Genomic DNA, 16,046 nt, shown 5'->3' on the forward strand with positions numbered 1-16,046 from the left:
GAATGGTGTGTTGTGTGGATGCAGGGTGGTTTAGATTGTTGGCATGTTAGACAGATGGTTAGTTTATTGGATGGTTGATTGGAGAGTTTGTGGCCAGTAATTCTGGATGGTAGGTTGCATTGCAGGTTGCATTGCAGGTTGGATGGTTGGTTGGTTGGATGGTTGGTTGGTTGGTTGGTTGGTAGCTTGTTAGGTTGGTTGGTTGGATGTGCTCAATGAGTCCAGGTAGGCTCTGGAACCACCTGAATGGATGGTAGGTTGGATGGGAAGTTGCATGGTAGGTTGTATTGTGGGTTGGATGGAAGGTTGGAAGATTGGTTGGATGGTAGGTAGGGCAGTAGGTTGGAATGGTAGGTTGGAGTATAGGTTGGATGGTTGGTTGGTTGGATGTGCTCAATGAGTCCAGGTAGGCTCTCGAGCCACCTCAATAGATGGTTGGTTGGATTGCAGGTTGGATGGTAGATGGATGTTTGTTTGTATGGTATGTTGAATGTTTGGTTGGATAGTAGGTTGGAATGTAGGTTGGGTGGATGATTGGTTGGTTGGGTGGTGGATTAGATGGTTGGTCGGTTGGTTGGTTGGTTGGTTGATTCTGGCCAAAATCTTACCTCAAACAATCACAAAAAGTTTCTGGGCACTGCAGCTGAAAATGTTACAAATAGGCACATAGCAACAGTCGCTAAGCAATGATTGGAGAAGAAAATACAGGAATCTTCAGGCTTGGAAAGAGTGGATGCACATTTAGAAGTGATGCCCACAATAGAAACGGTCTCAAAAGAAATCCAGACCAGAGGATTGTCCCATTAATTGTCTGCATTAAACAGAATGTAAAAATATTAGCGGTGCGTTCATTATTGTATTATTTTAAGTACAGGAGTGTGTGGTTTGTTATGCAGGCTCAGGCTTCAGTGGTGTGCAGACAACTGAAGGTAAACATGCTGTTAATTAATTATTACTTTGTTTTACTGGAGAATAAATAACTAATGCCGTTAAATAACCAAGGCAAGTTAGACCTATTTCACAGAAAAAGTACATTCTGAACAATCAGTCTTACACAGCCCTCTAGCATGAAGCTGCTGTTTATATGCATTGATAAGAAAGAAGTCATGGAATAGCAGGTTGTACGTTGATCATAAAGTGCAATGTTGACACCTGTGTAAGCTGTGAGGTGTTATCTTGTGAGTGAGCTTCTAAACACTGGTCAGCAAGCTCAAGCTGCTGTGAGTGAACTTCTTTTGCCATGTCCCATCAAAGCTAAAGAACACTGCACTGATCTGTTGGGTATACATATGGAGGCACCTGCATTCAATCGGTTCACATGGACGATTTAAGCCAGACGCCACCGTCCACAATCATTACCACCTATGGAGTATTTATTCACCTACAGTCATACCCTCTATGACGTATTTATTGTACAAAATCATACTATGAGGTAAAGTATGTTCCATCCATCTGGTACCCTCTATCTGGTCTCGCTCTAACTGCGATTATTCACTTTACTTTTGCAATCAGCTCACCAGCAAGTATGCAGCATCATTTACAAGATAACACCTCACAACTTACACAGGTGTTACTCCCAAGCCAGTCGTTCCCTGAGGTAACACTTCATGTTCAGGTTGCATGTTTCATTTTGAATTATGAAGTAGTGGTAGTGGTAAGTCACACTGTAAGTACATTTATTGAGGAAAATAGTTGTCAATTACCTAAACAGGAACATATTGTGCATCTACATTAGCAGTCAAAAGTTTGGACTTAATATTTGATATTTATTTGTATTATTTACTGCATTGTAGATTCATATTAAGACATCAAAACAATTAAGTGTTTGTCCTCCAAAATCCCCTGATCTAAACCCCTGATCAACTGAGATGGTGATTTGAAAAAAAAAAGTAGCAACTATTGTTCAGCACCTCAAGAAACTCCTTCAAGACACTGAGAAATATTCACCTATTCCAGGAGACTCTGCTTCATGAAGACACTGAGATAAAATACCAAGAGTATGCAGATCTATCCTCAAAGATAAATCTATAGTATAAAACATATTCTAGTTTGTTTAGCACTTATTTCAGTTTATAAAAGAATTCCACATGTGCTCCTGTATAGCTTTAATATAGACTTCAATATTACATTAACAATGTAAAAAAAATCATTAAAAGAAAGAAGACACATTGAATGAGAGGAGGTTTGTCCAAACTTTTGACTGAGACTGAATATAAAAGAACAAATAAAAACATATTCTGTGTCATAAATTTGAAACTAAATTTAGTTCATTATTATTGGAGTATAAACCAGTTATGTAATTTTCTGAATACTGTATGTAACTTTAAAATACTGTAGGATCAGCCAGGTGAAAGTAAAACCCCCTTATCTGTGCTAAAATAACAGTAACACATGGCTTCCTGTGGTTTATTGCTTTAATCGGTCGTAGAATTGATCCTTTAGCTCTGTGTTCAGAGAGGTTGTGTGTGTGTGTGTGTGTGTGTTTCTGTGTGTGTGTGTGTGTGTGTGTGTGTGTGTGTGTGTGTTTAAGTCTCACTAGGGTCCCGTGTTTTTCATTTCTGCTCCATTTGACTCAAATATTGACCCGGCAGATCAGAGCGCCGTGTGACAAGCGGCGCAGGAGAGGGCGGGGCTTCAGACAGACAGGGCTTATCATATTTGTCCTTGAGAAGCGCTGAAAGAGTTGTTTGTGCCAGTTACCCCCCCCTCCACCCCCCGCCCCACCTTCACTCTCACGCCCGGGCTTCAGCTCCTGCCTAAAACATTTACGATCTGGCGCGGCGCGACCATGGAAATACTTTTGCCATGACGACGTGGTCACCAGAGCTTTACGTGCCAAGAAAAGCAACGAAACTCGACTCAGCCCTGCATGTGAAACTGGCTTAATTTTCCCTCTCCCACACACTGCACACACAATGATAAATATATACATATATACACTCACACACGTATTGCTCCAATGGAGCGCTTGCGTCAAGGCAAATCTTATACATGTCTGAAAATGGAACAGTGAGCTCAGAGCTGCACCTGGAGGTGTTTTAGAAGGTGTGTTGGGGTGCGGTAACAAGCCTTAAAGTTATAACGGTACCATTTTAATATAAGACTACCTTTATAAAGGGTTTATAAATGGTTTACAATTAGTTTATTAATGGTTACTAATTAGGTTGTAAATGCCTTAAAAATAATTAATAATTAGTTATAACACATACGTAGAAAGGGCAACAATATAGTTGGCTGTGGGTTCACTATTTGGCAAACAACATTGTCGTTGTCATTGTCGCCCTTTCTACGTATGTGTTATAACTGATTATTAATGATTTTTAAGGCATTTACAACCTAATTAGTAATAATTAATAAATAATTGTAAACCGTTTATAAATCCTTTATAAATATTTTAAAGTGGTATCGTTATAACTGTTCAGAAGATGCCTTTGGTGGTCAAGTTATACCAGCTTTACACATTACACGACTAATCCACTCTAAGAAACTATGTTTCTTGAGTCTTTCACCAGGAGGAGCACACAAGAAGATTCTCTGCTCTCTAAAATCCCGATTTAAAGTTATGCAAAGTCACATCTCTCATTAATGCACTTACAAAACACCATACATAACAATATACAGCTCTGGAAAAAAAAGAGACCACTTAAAAATAACGAGTTTCTTTGATTTTACCAAATTGAAAACCTCTGGAATATAATCAAGAGGAAGATGGATGATCACAAGCCATCAAACCAAACTGAACTGCTTGAATATTTACACCAGCAGTGGCATAAATGTATCCAAAAGCAGTGTGTAAGACTGGTGGAGGGAGAACATGCCAAGATGCATGAAAACTGTAAAAACCAGGGTTATTCCACCAAATATTGATTTCTGAACTCTTAAAACTTAATGAATATGAACTTGTTTTCTTTGCATTATTCATTTTACTTAAACATATACCTATACATATCAAAATCAGAGAAACTGATTTAGAAACTGAATTGGCCTCTTGCTTCTGACTGAAAATCTGAATTGGCATGGTGCCAGCCATTGATTGAACTGAAGTCATGGTCTGGTATGATGTAGTTTCTGCTGTTTAAGTGTCTGTCAGGATGTTGAGGTGATGTGTGCTGTGATGTATCTGCAGCTGAAATGAAGGAGTGTTTTCCATGCTGCTGTAGCTCATGTTTCTAAATGAGGCTTTTAAACTGTTTTACCCAGAGCTGCCAGATCTCCTGCCACTTTCATGCTCGTGATTTGTGTTGCTTGAGGAACGGATGATGGTTCAGGCTTAGACATACTGATGTGTAGCTGAAATGACCAACAGCAGTAGAGCATTACAGCAGCTGAGCAGTTAATTGTTTCTTCATATGCGTAGAGCGCGTGATCTGCCCATGTGATGCTGTGTCTCTGTCTTATAGGGTGTGCCATAGTATGACAGAGTGTGTATGTGTGTGTTTGACTGGGTTCAAGTGAATAGAGGACACACTGTTTGGTTTAGAGACGCCCTAGGAGACGGGAAAGGTCATCCCCTTTCTCTCTTTTTGTCTCTCTCTCTCTCTCTCTCTCTCTCGCTCTCTCTCTCTCCCTCGTTTTATGTGAGCTCAGTGCTGTGGTGACAAACTCTCAATCTGATGTCATTTGTTATTACTTTAAATGTGTATGTGTACATATACAGCTCTGAAAAAAAAATACCACTTCAGTTTCTGAATCAGTTTCTCTGATTTTGCTATTTATAGGTTTATGTTTGAGTAAAATGAACATTGCTGTTTTATTCTATAAACTACAGACAACATTTCTTCCAAATTCCAAACAAAACATATTGTCATTTAGAGCCTTTACTTGCAGAAAATGAGAAATGGCTGAAATAACAAAAAAGATGCAGAGCTTTCAAACCTCAAATAATGCAAAGAAAACAAGTTCATATTCATAAAGTTTTAAGAGTTCAGAAATCAGTATTTGGTGGAATAACCCTGGTTTTTAATCACAGTTGTCATACATCTTGGCATGCTCTCCTCCACCAGTCTTACACACTGCTTTTGGATAACTTTATGCCACTCCTGGAACAAAACTTCAAGCAGTTCAGTTTGGTTTGATGGCTTGTGATCATCCATCTTCCTCTTGATTATATTCCAGAGGTTTTCAATTTGGTCAAATCTAAGAAACGTTTTGTTCTTCTGAAAACAAAAGTTCTAAAAATAGTTTATGCTGTGTTTATTGGAAAAGGCAAAGCATCCTAATAGTTTTTGTCGTTATTGTTGTAAGGATTTGATTGCATATTCAGTCTTAAAGGCTTTAGTGATGTCAGAATGTTGGATAGTATCCACCCCACCTCGTCCCCTATTCATGGAGCTTCTCTTCAGTGATTGAGATCCATTATTAAGCTTATAATTTCTCTACTTTGAAAAACTTTATAATATAGGTACGTTAACTATATTGTCTCAACTCTAATAAAGACATTAATTATTACAATTTTTTTTAACTAATGTCTCAATTCATTAATATGTACAACTAGTGCATACGTTATACTGCTTTTAATTTTAATTTAATTTTCACATACCCCTAAAGGCGCTACAGAACGCTGTGTAAAACAGCACTTCCAAAGCAGCAGATTCAGCTCGCTTGTTACAGGGTTTGTACAGTCATGAAAAACCTGGAAAAGTCATGGAATTTAAAAGTAGTAATGTAAAGGTCTGGATAAGTTTAGGAAAAATAAAAATACCCAGAAAGTTTTGAAACAAAAAAGTCATGGAAATTTGCTTTACAAATCTTTTTGTTTAGTTTACTAATGGAGAAAATCTATATTGAGGTAACAAATACATCAGCTCAGAGATAAGTCAGTAATTAAAGCCTACACAATGGAGCTCTCAGGATCTGACACACATTAAAAATGGTGTCAACATTTAATATTATTCATTTTAGAAATACTAGAGTACATTTTAAATATAGTTTAATTTTCCATGTCTGCACTGATGTTTTAAAAATCGTATGGTCATGAAAATTTGCCTTGAAGGCATGGAAAAGTCTTTAAATCATGGAAAAATCATGGAAATGTATTTGATATATCATGGTTAAAATGTGTATGAACCCTGTAGTTAACACTAGCCAGTTAGCATAACATTACTGCTCTTTACAATCTGACTGGGAAAATTCATACATAAAATGCACTGGATTATAATAGGCACTGGCATTTTGGGGGAAAATTTAAAGATTTTAAGTGCGCCGAGTGTAAAAAATACAGTAGAACTTAGCAGCGACACTAACAACTACTTGGCAACCACCTAGCAATATCATAGGAGCCACTTTATAAAAAAAATGTTTCACCCTACTGACTATATAGCAGCAGCAGCCCTGGCAGCAACTGGCGTTATTCAAATGTCACAATCATTCAGGAAATGTGCTTATGTAGAGTTTTACACTGAGATATACATTCTGCAAAACTGCAGGCATACACTGATCACAATCTGCGTTTCTACAACTTATTTACACACACAGCTGTCTCTAAACCTCAGTCACACACACACATCACTCAGTGGTGTGAAGACTGGCAGCTGTTTAATGAGTTTTAGTGCTTCAGTGAGAATAAAGAAGTGTGTTCTGCAGTCTGTGTGAATCAGAGTGTGTGTGAGAGGAGGTGAAGAGGAGATGGAGAGAGGATGAGCAGGCACACATACAGAAGGGTATACACACACACACACTCATACAGGCAGTGAAGAATGTGAAGAGAGGAAGAGGGAAGAGGAGACAGAAACTGAAGTGCTGCTACTCACACTGTCTCTCTACTTGCTCCTTCTTTGTCTCTCTCTCTTTCTCTCTCAAAATTCTTCTATGTACCACTGTATTTACTATATAGGACCCCTTTTTGTTTGGAGTGTACTCTGAACTAATGTGTGTAAGGGTGTACTCACACTAGACACGGATTGGTTGTATTGTGCTGAGCACAGTTCTGCCCCCTCCCCACTCCCCTGCTGGCCTGCACTCACTGCGTTTAAACAATCCGTGCCCGAGCACACTTAACTCACACACTGCTTGCTCAGTGCGCTTCCCGGTGTTTTGCTGAATTCAGCAACCCCGCTATAAAAAGCACTTTCTCTCAGGAGCCCATCTTTTTGATAAAAGTGGAGTTAATGTGCTTTAACTTACTTAGAAAGCACAACAAAAAAAACTGTTATCTCTGTCACGGTTAGGAGTCCAAGTGAAAGCATGGGTACAGCATACAGTTCGAAACTATCACGCTATTCAATCGAGTACAGATTGCCTAGTGTGAGTACACCCTTAAATTTAGGTTTAACTTGAACTCTTTAAAGTGATTTTTACAGGGCCTATATTTGATTTCACTTTTCTGAGAACTGCAATATAGATGGGTAGAGCAAAACTGCTGTAGTCCAAGTACAAAGATTTACTGTATGTATATATGTATATTAGGGCTGCACGATATTTACGAACTTTACATTGCAAATGTTCTTTTTTCTAAGATATATATCGAGGTAATAACCGATTGCAGAGCCCATGACATCACCACCCAAGAGCTGAGTCAGCGCAGAGCGCTCAAACCCTGAAGAAAACAGCAAAACAAGAGCAATCGGCCTTTTAATCAGGCATTTAAATGGCTTTTTAAAAGGCAGTGTTGGGCACGTTACTTCGAAAAAGTAATTAGTTATAGTTACTCGTTACTTCTCCAAAAAAGTAACTGAGTTACTAACGGAGTTACTACACTATAAAAGTAATTAGTTACCAGTATAAGTTTCTATCGCGTTACTTTTTATTACTCGCCCGTCAAAAAACAAAAGGAAATCAATTATGCATTTACTATTATTATTAGAAAAATAACAAATGAAAATAAACTCAAAATGTTGACAAAAATATAATCTAATGAATTTCAAAAAAACTTAACGAAATTCTCCACACAACCAAAGAAAATTACTAAAACTTGTAATACTGAAAAAAACGGAAAAAACGCCTCTGGGGATGAAATTAAACAAACCAAGCCACACTCAAAGGAAATATGTATATATAAACAAAACAAAATAATGGACAAAAACAACAATCTAATGACAGTTAAATGGTATTAATATAACAGCTTCACCAAAAGAGAATAGAGCTTAGATCGGGCCCAAAACGTGCACGTTCTGCCAGAGCCCGACCCAACCCGAACCATGAACTGTCATTATGAGCCCGAGCCGACCCGATCCGCCCCATAAACTGTCTGTTTTCGGTCTGATTGAATGAGCGAAATATAATCAGAATTATGTTAATTAACACTGTAACATAGAAGCATAGAACTATTATTTAGTTTTTTTTTTTAACTGGGTTAGTTTCCATATATTCCACGCAAGGGCTGTAAAATAAATCATATAATTGTTCTTGTGAAATTAAAGGGGCTGCTAATTGTATTAGCTGCATTCAGCAACAGAGGGCACTCTTCTCACTGCAGGCTGTGCTTATGTGATATAATGAGGCTGGAGGTAGAGTAAAGTAGAGATTCGCAGTGAACACGCAATCCAACTACTTCTTATCCTGGAAAAAGTGAGTGCAGCCAAGTGGTAAGAAGTGTGTGTGTGTCTTGTTCATAAGTTAGTGAGTGTTTTATCACTCAGTAAGTTAGTGATGTGATTTACTGTGTGAACACTGGTTTAATGTGTGATTAGTTGTTGTGGTGTGTGTACCATGGAGAGTTATGAATATTCATTGTTTTTATGTGTGTGGGGGGGTTACCCGATGATGTGTGTAATTGTTTTTCTTTTTTTTAATTAAGGCTTTATTGGCTGGTGTTCCTGTAATTAGAGAGTTACAGCACGCTAAAACACATGGCCTTAACTGTAAACAATCTCCCCCCTCCCCCCTTTTCTCTCTTATTTTTCCTTTCTATTTGACTATATATCCTTGTCTGTTTTTCTATCTGTCTGTCTATTCCTGTCCGTATGTATGTATGTATGTCTGTCTGTCTGTCTCCTGTATCCACCTATTTCTCTCTCTCTCTCTCTCTCTCTCTCTCTCTGTCTCTCTCTGTGGTTTAGGGATTGGAAATATTTTAATTGTAATAGTTGATTAATTTATTGGATGTTGTTGGATCTGTGAGAGGAAGAGTTTAATTAGTAAGATGCTGTTTGTGGGCACTGCCATCAATTTACATGCCTGTAATTTAGTCACACAAACACACACACCCACATGAACACACACACACAGACACAAATTCTAAAAAACAAACAAAAAAACATTTAATACATAAAAATATAGCGATTAATGTGTTTCTCTCTGTCTTGCTCTGTCACCCATCTAATGTGTTTCTTTCGCACACAGACAAACACACACACACACACACACAGACAAACACAGACACACACGCACACACAGACGCACATTTATCAGTGTGTTGCAGGGTGAGTGTGAGCTCAGCGGGAGACAGTTCTGACCTTTTCTCCTTTACTGCTTTCCTGCTGTCGGCTAGGTGTGTGTGTGAATTTGAGCGAGTGTTTGAGTGAGTGTGCGCGCGCGTGAGTGAGTGTGCGCGCGCGTGAGTGAGTGTGCGCGCGCGTGAGTGTTTGTGAGTGCTTGTGCGCGCGTGTGAGTGTGTGAGTGTGCGCGAGCGTGAGTGTGCAAGTGCTTGTGCGCGCTAGTGAGTGAGAGCGCGGTAGAATCTTTACAAATGTGAGTGAGTGCACAAGTGTTTGAGTGTGTGCGTGAGTGTGCTGTTGTGTACTAGTGAGTGAGTGAGTAAGTGTGCGCGCGAGTGAGTGTGCGCGCGTAAGTGTGCGTGCGTGCGTGAGTGAGTGCGCGAGTGCTTGTGCGCGTGTGAGTGAGAGCGCGGTAGAATCTGTGCAAATAAGGGTGAGTGCACACGTGTTTGAGTATATGCATGAGTGTGCTGGTGTGAACTAGTGAGTGAGTAAGTGTGTGTGTCAGTGTGTGTGCGTGAGAAATTGCAAGTGTACGTGCGTGAGTGTGTGTGTGTGTCTGTAGGAGCTTTAGTTGGGAGTGCTGTGAATGAAGAGTTTGGGTGCAGTGTGGGAACGGGAACAGTGTGTTTGGAGCTGCACAGTATGGAAGTTGGAAGTCAGTGGTCCAGCATGTGATAAAATATTATATTAATAATCAGCACTGGTGAGAAAAAAAATTAGAGCAGTTAAAAAAATGCTCCCCACTGGTTGCTATGGTATCTGAGGTGGTTGCTAAGGGATTGCTATGGTAGTAATTTAATGTGGCTCTTGTAACATTGTAATATACCCTGATTTGTTGCTCTTGTGCATGCTTATATTACACTGATGAGACTGAAATAATATGTATATTATGAAAATAAAGATTTTTTTTTAACACAATAGCTCAAACACCAGGTTATTATACATCCCTAATGTACACTACAGGCCTAGATGCTTTTGGGCACCCCTTTTAGTGTGCGCGCACACACACACACACACACACACAGCTTGTCTAGTCTCTGTTAAGAAGTACTACTACTAGAGAAGAAACACCTTATTCTTCTTCTTCTTCACTTTCTTGAGCTTGTACTTGTTTTATCTTCTTTTGCAGTGTGTACAGGATTACAGTATACTTAATTTATCCGTATCTTCCACTCCCAATGTCTTTGTCAGCTCTAAATTAGTCGCAATTTGCAGACTTAAAAACTTATCAAAGTGCGTGTGTGTGTGTGTGTGTGTGAGAGAGAGAGAGAAAGAGAGGGTCTAATAGAGAAAGAGGAAAAAGTATAGTGTAGAGTTTTTGTCCGGCCGTGATTGCACTGAATATACCAGCTGAATATCTTGAGAGCCTGAGAGATAAGAAGTGTGTGTGTGTGTGTGTGTGTGTGTTTGTGTGTGTGTGTGTGTGTGTGTGTGTGTGTGTGTGTGTACGTACGACAGTTCTGCTCTGGCCTGGTAAGAGACAGTAAAGTCTCCAGGCTCCATTTTAATCAGGCAGGTAGCAAGAGGCCAGCCAATCAGACGCCTCGCTGCAAATTAAACTGATGTTAGGGACCTGAGAGTGGCATCAGGTTAATGAATTTAAAGGGAAGTCTGTGTGCGCGCGCGCGTGTGCAAGTACGTGTGCGCGTACAAGTTTCCTGAGACTGACAATAGGCTAATGAGTTTAAGGAGGATGGGGCATTGAGGGCCGATGTTACTGCAGTGGTGGGACACGGTGGGCTACAACCCTTCCACTTGATTTAATTAGAGTGTCTCCGTGTGTGTGTGTGTGTGTGTGTGTGTGTGTCTTTGTGTGTGTATGTTCAGAGCAAACAGTATGTGGAAAAAAGTATTGGGACACTTGCTCATTCATTTGGAGCACTTATTTTGGTTGTTTTGGAGTTTTTGGAGGGTTTAGAGCACTGCTTTGAGTGGTGATTGCAATCAGATCCACACAGCAATGTTCCATCACCTAGTAGAAAGCCTTCCCTGAACAGCAAAAACAGTTAATCGTGCAAAAACCGGATAAACTCTTTTTTTATTACCTATATTTAATTTTAGAAGAAACAATGAATGATCAACTGTCCCAAAACTTTTGTCCACATACTGTAAGTGGTCAAAAGGACATGTGTGTGTGTGTGTGTGTGTGTTTGCCAGCTTTTACTGTAGAGTTTGGAAAGACAAACAAAAGGCAGGTGCAGTCAGCGTGTGTGTGTCTGATTCTGTGCCGACTGTAAGCCGACGTCAGTCCAGTCAGCTGCGTCAAGACAAACAGGAAGTGAGGCAGGAAGTAGGAGCGTGTGTCCCATTTTAGCGCTCCAGATCCAACAAACACTGCCTTTCCTGTCCTTACCGACTCACACACACGCTGGCACACAATACCGCGCTTACATAATCCGCCCAGAGAGAGAAAAAACAACACCCCCAACTCCCGGCAACCCCTTCAGTCATTAAACCCACCAATCACAGCCTGAGTCCTGACTGACCGACAAGGACGCTGACAATCAGCAGAGCCTGTTGGGAAAAACAGCCACATTTGTTCTATGGATACAGCCCTGTAATTGTATTTGCATGTTATTTGGGGGTGGGGGTGGAGGTGGGTGTGTGTGTTGAGGGGGTGGTAGTGTTGGGTATTTAAGGGTGTGTTCACACTTGGCAGGTTAAAGCAAACCCAAGTGTGAATGCATTGCTAGTGTAGCGGCATGCAAATGAGGGGTTGCACTGACATGGAAATTCTGGGTCAATATTGATATATGCTAATTTGTGCCTTAACATCTGTGTCTTAACATCTGTCTATTTTTAATGGAAATTCACAATATGGACCAAATTATTTAAACACTTACGAAGAAAAAACAAATGGAATTATTTAATAAACAAAAAAACATGTTAAACTACCCAGAATATACAGCCCGAAAAAATAAGAGACCACTTATATATATATGAAAAAATGAGACAACGTAAAATTTTGAGTTTCTTTGATTTTACCAGATTGAAAACCTCTGGAATATAATCAAGAGGAAGATGGATGATCACAAGCAATCAAACCAAACTGAACTGCTTGAATTTTTGCACCATGAGTGACATAAAGTTATCTAAAAGCAGTGTGTAAGACTGGTGGAGGAGAACATGCCAAGATGCATGAAAACTGTGATTAAAAACCAGGGTTATTCTTATATATTAAAACTTTTTGAATATGAACTTGATTTCTTTGCATTATTTGAAGTCTGAAGACTTTGTTTTTTCAGCTATTTCTCATTTTTTTGCAAATAAATGTTCTAAATTACATTATTTTTATTTGGAATTTGGGAGAAATGTTGTTCAGTTAACAGCTGTGCTGAACTTGTTGAGAGTTAATTACTTGGAATACCTTGCAAAGCATCAGTTGTAAAGTTGTGAAGAGGTAGAGTTGGTATAGATTGAATAGTTCTATTTAAGTAATGTTCTATTCTAACTAAATAAAGAAACAAGTACTTTAAGAAATGAAGGTCAGTCAACTTTGAAAGTACCCTCAAGTGCAGTCATAAAGACCATCAAACGTTATGATGAAACTGGCTCTCATCAGGGCCTGCCCTCATAGTCTGCATGACTGCAGTATAAAGTACAAAGTTGGGAAAAAAGTAAAGGCTTGAATGAGATCCTTTGACTGGAACAGTAAGAGCCTAAACGTAATACACTGACGTGCCAGATGTCATGGGACATGGGAGTAAAATTGAGATTAAACAATGTACTGGCAACTACTATTGTGACCAATGATTGTGTGATATGTCTGTGGGTTCTGCTGCATTAAATGTGGATGTACGTTTCTAACCAGTTCTAATGAGCCACTACCAGTCACCACCCACTATCAGGCCTTAAACTCTAATAATTAATTTCACCTTGCCATGAGTAAGCTGGCTGGGCCAGTGTTCACCCTCACTCACAGGATCTAACAACACCTCACAGGCAGAAACCACATGTGGTGACAATTCATGGTCAGTTGACATACTGCTGTCCTATGACTTTTGGCTTCTTATTTGTGTTGTTTGTTTGGCTTCTTCACTCTTGTGTCCACTGGACCAATTTAATATGTACATTATTTTTTTCTCTCCGTCTCTCTGTAGGTGTAAGAATAAAGTGTATCCAGATGATCTTCCCCGCACCAGTGTGGTGATCGTGTTCCATAACGAAGCGTGGACCACGTTACTGCGCACCGTCCACAGCGTCATCAACCGCTCCCCACGACACCTGCTGGAGGAGGTGGTGCTGGTGGATGATGCCAGTGAGAGAGGTGTGTAATTGTGTGTGTAGATGTGTGTGTGTGTGTGTGTGTGTGTGTGTGTGTGTGGGGACAATGTCCTCCCAAATGCCCTTTGAATTTTCAGTCCATTAAAAAAAAAAATGAAATGCTATTTGACTATATTCAAATGTGTACCAGTACTACAGGGAGGTGACATGCTTTTGTTTCCATGCCCATCGGCAGCTGGCAGCTTTGTGTGAAAGAGAGAAAGAGTGAGAGAGCGAGAAAGTGCAGTGTACTGTGTGTGTGTGTGTGTGTGTGTGTGTGTGTGTGTAACACATCTGGAGGAAAAAGATGGCTGGTGACCCTTAGAGTGTTTAACGTCAGAGCTGAATTGTAGATGACAGGTTTTTGGAAGCATGTAGAGAGAGAAAGAGAGCGGGGGAATGAGAGAGAGAAAGAGAGAGAGAGAGAGACGTGCAGAGATCGGTGAGTGGCTTTATTCAGTGGAATCTCTGATCTGTGTGTGGGTGTGTAGTGCTAGTCTTTTAGCAGTTATATGGAACACAAGCCTGTAATTTGGCTAGATTGAGGGATTAGTGAGCATAATGAACGCTTACTTTGAACTCCACCATCTCTCTCTCTCTCTCTCTCTCTCTCTCTCTCTCTTTCTTTCTCTCTCTCTCTCTCTCTCTCTCTCTCTCTCTCACACACACCCACACAGACACACACACACTCTCGCACACACACAGAGTTGAACTGGACAATATGTCCTTAATACTGGTGTACTGGAATCAATGTCGAACCATTGATTTTAACAGTGCTAATACATAGCCAGCTTTATGCATATGGCAACATCCTAATAAAATAAAAAATATCAAGCTCTCTGCCAATAGAACTACACTAGGTATAATGGTACACTTTGATGTAATTCTAAAAGTAGAAGTATATGAACTCAGGAAGTATTCACCACCACCGCCACATCCCAGTTTTTACTTTTTAATTGTCCTCCCTAGGTCCTGACAAACCTAAAAGCTACCACCAACATGCTTTTAATACAACAAGTCTGAGCAGACATCAATACATAACAACACACAAATAAAATAATACTTGACCAAACACTACATTTAACCTCTGTTCAAACACAAAACAGAAAAAAAAAGTTTTTGTGGGTTTTGACTTGAAAAAAAGCCATCGCTCTTTTATTTTCGCTCTGTTGTTTTGGTCATTGAACAGAATACCGGTATTAGGTAGGTGGTTTTAATGTTTGGTTTAGTGATTATAATTTAGCTCTGTCTGCAAGACCGAGTCATCAAGAGTAAGAGTATTATAAACTAAAAGTAAAAACTGGAATGTAAAAACCAAAATTCTCTTCTATCAGCCATCAAATCAGCATTCAGTAGAACAAAGCTCTCCGATCTTAAATTCTCTGCCCAAACATGACCCAAACAGATTTCCCACCACTTTCCTCGGGCCGGGTCGGGTGAGGTCAGGCTCTGCTTTTAATGCTTTTTTTATTTTATATAAAGCTATGGCGTGATAATCACAATATAGTGAAGTAACAAATCAAGCTGTTTTTTGCACAGGTTAGAATGTATCACACAGCTCTCTCCACCACCTCTCCACATTACGCTCTTGACTTGCAGCGCTGTGTTTAGCTGTTCTTAATAAACAATGTTTTTAAATAATAGATCTATGCTTCTTCAGTATTGAAAATGTAAAAAAAAAAAAAAAAAACTCAGTTTTAATGCTCTACTTACTGTTAGGTTTAAATCAGGCTCAAGCTTACAACGACAGTTAAGGGGTTGAGTCGGGCTCGGGGAAAAAGAGTACGGGCTCAGGCTGGGTTTTTTTGTGCTAGATCTAGGCTCTAATGGCTGGTAATCTGAAGCATTAACATTTCACATTATTATTTTTCTTTAATCAAAACACTTATGTCTAAAATATTTAATAAAGTGCTGATGTAATCACTTTTTGACATGAAGTAAATCATGAAGTAAATGGCAGACGTTTTTACGTTGTATTAAAGGGTAACTACACCTCTTGCTACCTCCTCTCTTAGCTCAAATTTGAAAAATGGGAGGAGTAGTTTGGGAGTGGCACTTGGTGATGGGTTTAGAGTTGGGGCAGGAGGGAGAGCTGATTGGCTGAGCTGCTGCAGCAGCAGTGTTCCTCTGATAGCGATGAGACACAGATGATTGGATGTTACAAGGGGGTGCAGTATTATCGATTGACTGATCTGCATATTGTGATTTGTCTGCATATCAAAGTACACAGAAACATCATCACCACCTATAGCAGTTGAACCTGAGAGGATTCTGCAAAGGCAGAAATTACCAGAATAAAAGAGTTTTTTTAAGGTTAGGAAAGCTTATCAATATTTTAGGCTGGGCTGGTATGATTCATTACTTCAAAGGAACACATTTCAGCTAATAATGAAAAAATATGGTCTA

The 16,046-nt window shown here is 39.6% G+C and overlaps 1 protein-coding gene across 1 annotated transcript in view; it reads left to right on the forward strand.

Annotated features, from left to right (window-relative positions):
- Positions 1-16,046, forward strand: part of galnt1 (UDP-N-acetyl-alpha-D-galactosamine:polypeptide N-acetylgalactosaminyltransferase 1) — a 218,950-nt gene that overhangs the window by 150,388 nt on the left and 52,516 nt on the right. The window contains exon 6 of the mRNA XM_049464310.1: positions 13,478-13,644. Within this exon, the coding sequence (XP_049320267.1) occupies positions 13,478-13,644 (167 nt within the window). The remainder of the gene's footprint in view (positions 1-13,477; positions 13,645-16,046) is intronic.

Source organism: Astyanax mexicanus, chromosome 1, assembly GCF_023375975.1.
Source record: "Astyanax mexicanus isolate ESR-SI-001 chromosome 1, AstMex3_surface, whole genome shotgun sequence".
Lineage (NCBI taxonomy): Eukaryota > Metazoa > Chordata > Actinopteri > Characiformes > Acestrorhamphidae > Astyanax > Astyanax mexicanus.